At 35.1% G+C, this 3,841-nt stretch overlaps 1 protein-coding gene across 1 annotated transcript; it reads right to left on the bottom strand.

The window, feature by feature from the left end:
• Nucleotides 1-985: 985 nt before the first annotated feature.
• LOC108690466 (calcium uniporter protein, mitochondrial) lies at nt 986-3,202 on the bottom strand. The gene is made up of 5 exons (XM_018197771.1): nt 3,112-3,202; nt 2,875-2,993; nt 2,458-2,604; nt 1,463-1,666; nt 986-1,315 (listed from the first exon to the last, which is right to left on the bottom strand). Exons 1-5 carry the CDS (start codon nt 3,200-3,202, stop codon nt 986-988), a joined length of 891 nt encoding a protein of 296 aa, XP_018053260.1.
• Between the last annotated feature and the right edge of the window lie 639 nt (nt 3,203-3,841).

Genomic DNA, 3,841 nt, shown 5'->3' with positions numbered 1-3,841 from the left:
ACACACATATATATACACACACACACACACACATATATATATATTAGGTATAGTAAAAAGAAATCTATTATTTTTGCATGAAATTGAATGGAAAAATAATGGATTTCTTTTTACTACACCTAATATATATATATATATAAATAATTCAATCGAGCATAAGAGATAATAGTTGAATTAGTATTAAAATTAGGTAAAGTGATAAGATAATCTACAATAATCCATTTATATTTCTCAAGATGTAACTTTCCAATTACATTAACAATCCAACAAAAAGTTAATCAAAATAGTTTACACGCACACCTAAGCACCATAAATGCTTTAACAATTACGTTTCCCAGGAACACTTTCGAAAAGAGCGTCATGTAAAACGTTTAATGCCATTTTGATAATTTATCATAAATAAAACGTATTTTTTAAAATTATATTTTTTACAAAACTTTTATAAAATCTTTGTGAAATGCATCACTTCTCGGAATATTAGGTGAAGACTGAAAGATATTCATTTAGTGATTATTAAGGAAATTTATGACGCTTAATTATACTCTCTTTTTCTTTTATATACATTTCTCTAATGTCTTCCAAACATGTCGACAGCATTGAGCATTCGATAATCCGTGACACTTTAACGCCTATGAAATACATTGCGCGTGACGAAAGTTGGTTGCCGCCGATACTATACCTGGAAGACTGACTCGAGATCTGAGATATCATTGCGGTTGAGGTTTTCTTCACGTAAACATACACAAACACAAAAATAAATTACATCTCCATTTCAGTCTCGCAATTCCGATCGTTTAGCATCCGATTTTGCGGATTTGAAAATTACCCTGAGTGCATCGCTTTCATACTCAACAAAGGGAAGTCTTTTTTTTAAGTGTACTTCATTGGAAGAAGATAATATCGATTTAAGCGATCGGTAATCGTTGATTCCGTTACATTTCAACTCCGTCGCACGCGTCATCGTTGAACACCTTGTGATTAAATTTTATATTCTTCGGCGTATTTCTTCGGGGATGTCTGATTCGGATATAACTTTAGGAACGTCTTTTTCGGGGCTAGGACTGGGGCTAGGACTGAGGCTAGGTGAGGAACTTGGTGATCTTGAGCTACTGGAGCTTGATCTGGAGCGTTGCTGTCGCTTCCGTTGCGTCTTGTAATCGTATAAAGGGCCGCGAATAATTTTCAACGTGGTCTCCAACTCGTACGCGCGATTCTTCAACGCATTGTATACGTCAATGTCAAGACCGATCTTTCGCGCTCTTCTGTGAAGCACTATTAGGTGGCGTCTATTCAACACGTCCGGCAGCATGTATTCCTAAGTGAAGATACATGAAGAAAAATCATGATTGATCGTATCGTGTTACGTCCTGCGACATTTTGCATCATATAATCCATTTCTGACGATTTGCAACGTTCTGTTATGGGTTCAGCTTATAGATACTTTTTATTCTTTAAAACCAACCTGTCGAGTCACGAGGTAATAAATAAACCACATCATAGTAGTGCCATAAGTGACGAAGTAAGTGACGGGCTCCATTATATCCCATGAGTATTCCCACCAGGTTAATCTGGCCAACGCCCCAAATTGGATAGACATCATGACTAGGAACGTCCAGATAAAAAAATTCGCCTTCTTGTAAGCGGCATTTTGTATCTCTTGCAATTTCTAGAATGATTAAGAGAATGTCAAAACCCCCCGCTCATCATTCACCTTGTATTTTTCTCTCAGTGAAGATAATTTAGCTTCTATCATATTCTCTAAGTAATTGAGAAAATGAGGCCGGAGATGAAGGAATACTTGGAAGTACCGTGGAAGAAACGGCACCTTTTACCCTACCTCATTATTTCATAAGGAGGGAAAAAAAGGCATGGGAAATATTTCGCAGACGTTTTCTTCTTACAATGTTACGTAACAATGAGCGCGATGCGTATAAAAGGGATTATAAAAGTATCGTTGGTCGCGTGTGCAAAGTGCGACACGAGTGTGCTAATTAGAACGCTCAAGAATATGGCAGTTAAGAAAAAACATAGGCGGAATGCAGTGAGAGAAAATGGACAATGGGAGCGTATTCGCATTTAAATTTAATTTACGCGCGATAGAAAGCCAATTCATTGATGCGCCTTATTTAAAATTACTATATTAAATCAATTTTATCCTAAATACCGTTCTTCTTTTAGTATATGGATGCGTATGCTGCTTAATCCATACATCATAAAATGGAGTAATTTCGACTCAGAATTCAAAATAACTTTGATTTTAAAAAATGCTTAGGTAACAACACACATATCTAAAATTAGGATATAAGAGATCTACAAGATATTTTGAAGAGGTTTTATGTCCTGATTTTGACATGTGTGTCATGTAGGTATGATTAAAATTTGAATCAAACTATAATTTAAGGCAAAAGTTACCCTATTTAACGGTACATAGGACGAACTGTAGAAATATATTTTTACCTGTTCCATGGGTTCCAGCTGTAGTCTAATATTCTCCAGCTCGGCGATAACAGATCTTTCCATGTCGACATGGTATTCCCGCACGTGGAATGCCTCGTACAACTGCGCAACGAGCGCTTGTACGTCTCCGAGTTTCTGTAAATCCTCCTGTGAAACCGGAAGACATACATGTCGATACTTGCGGAATACGGTTCGACAAGGGAAATCTCGTGATTCAAAATATATTACCGATAAAATATATTACACTTGAAGAAATATCACTAAAGCTTTTAGTCGATCAAGTACATTACAATTGATGCACGAATAAATTAAATTAAAGTACATTAAAGTCGCAACTACGCGCTTCGCAGGATCGTATTATAGAAACAGCTAATAAATAAATAGCTAATAAAAGATCGTTTTTATTTGATAACTTACTGTTGTGCACCTTTCTCGTAACGGCGGCGAGACAATGTATTCGTTATCGTTTATTAATAATTTGAAATCCTCCTCTAAAAGCGATTCTATCGTGTTGCTGGAAGCTATTCTGACCCCATCTGAAAATACGATTAAGACCTTTATCTTGCAGTATTATGCAAGGATTGTAATCTGATTTCCAATTTCTCTGACGTAATGAATGAGTTAGCTGAAAAAATGATTTATATGGCGTCTTACCTAGCGATGTTATGCATGCTCGATCGATGCCACGATCCTCTGTCTTTAGCATATCTAAAAAATTGCCGACCGTGTGCGTTATTGGCTTCATGGTGAACGAGCAGTGTTCCCTCCTAGATGGAAGAGGCACCGTGATTCTGGGAAGTCCTCGGTAATATGCCACAATGACATCCGAACCTGCGTTAATATGTATTCATGTATGTATTCATATGTATTCATGTACATATTTGCTTTGCGTAAAGGCACAGATATACAGAATTATATCAACATATGTTGATCGATCATAAATGTAATGTATATTTTATGAATGTAATCGATTGACCACGCATGCCTGATAGAGAAGGCAATATCCAATATACTGACCTATATGTTGATATAACACTTTGTACATAGAGTTCCCTCAGAGCATGTTCTGCATTTTAATCAAATAGGTTTAATTCCCGTAATTAATGACTTTATGAATTATGAATGAGTACACAGAATGGTTTTGTACTAAAATATCTAAACATTTAATTAAATACAGATCCGAAAATAATTTTATTCTAAATATTAATGTAGAGCACTCAAACTGATTGTCAAAACTTTGTAACATTGTTCATTATGTTTAAGCGTTTTACGTTATTTTAATTAATAAAATTATTTTCATTATATGTATGTATCTAAATTTTTAAATATTCAGTAAAATCATTCTTTCTGTATAATTAATTACGTTTTCACCATAATGAATTTT

The sequence above is a fragment of the Atta colombica genome, unplaced genomic scaffold (assembly GCF_001594045.1).
Source record: "Atta colombica isolate Treedump-2 unplaced genomic scaffold, Acol1.0 scaffold33, whole genome shotgun sequence".
Taxonomy (NCBI): domain Eukaryota; kingdom Metazoa; phylum Arthropoda; class Insecta; order Hymenoptera; family Formicidae; genus Atta; species Atta colombica.
The sequence above is the reverse complement of the archived record's forward strand: the minus strand, read 5'-3'. Positions and strand labels throughout refer to the sequence as shown.

Bases quoted from the DNA above. Each gene is read 5' to 3' on its own strand.
- LOC108690466 (XM_018197771.1), bottom strand. From the start codon at position 3,202: ATGAAGCCAATAACGCACACGGTCGGCAATTTTTTAGATATGCTAAAG. The intron at 1,667-2,457 runs GTAAAAATATAT...TAATCATTCTAG, and splicing joins AGCTGGAACCCATGGAACAG to AAATTGCAAGAGATACAAAA. The intron at 1,316-1,462 runs GTTGGTTTTAAA...ATCTTCACTTAG, and splicing joins ATTACCTCGTGACTCGACAG to GAATACATGCTGCCGGACGT.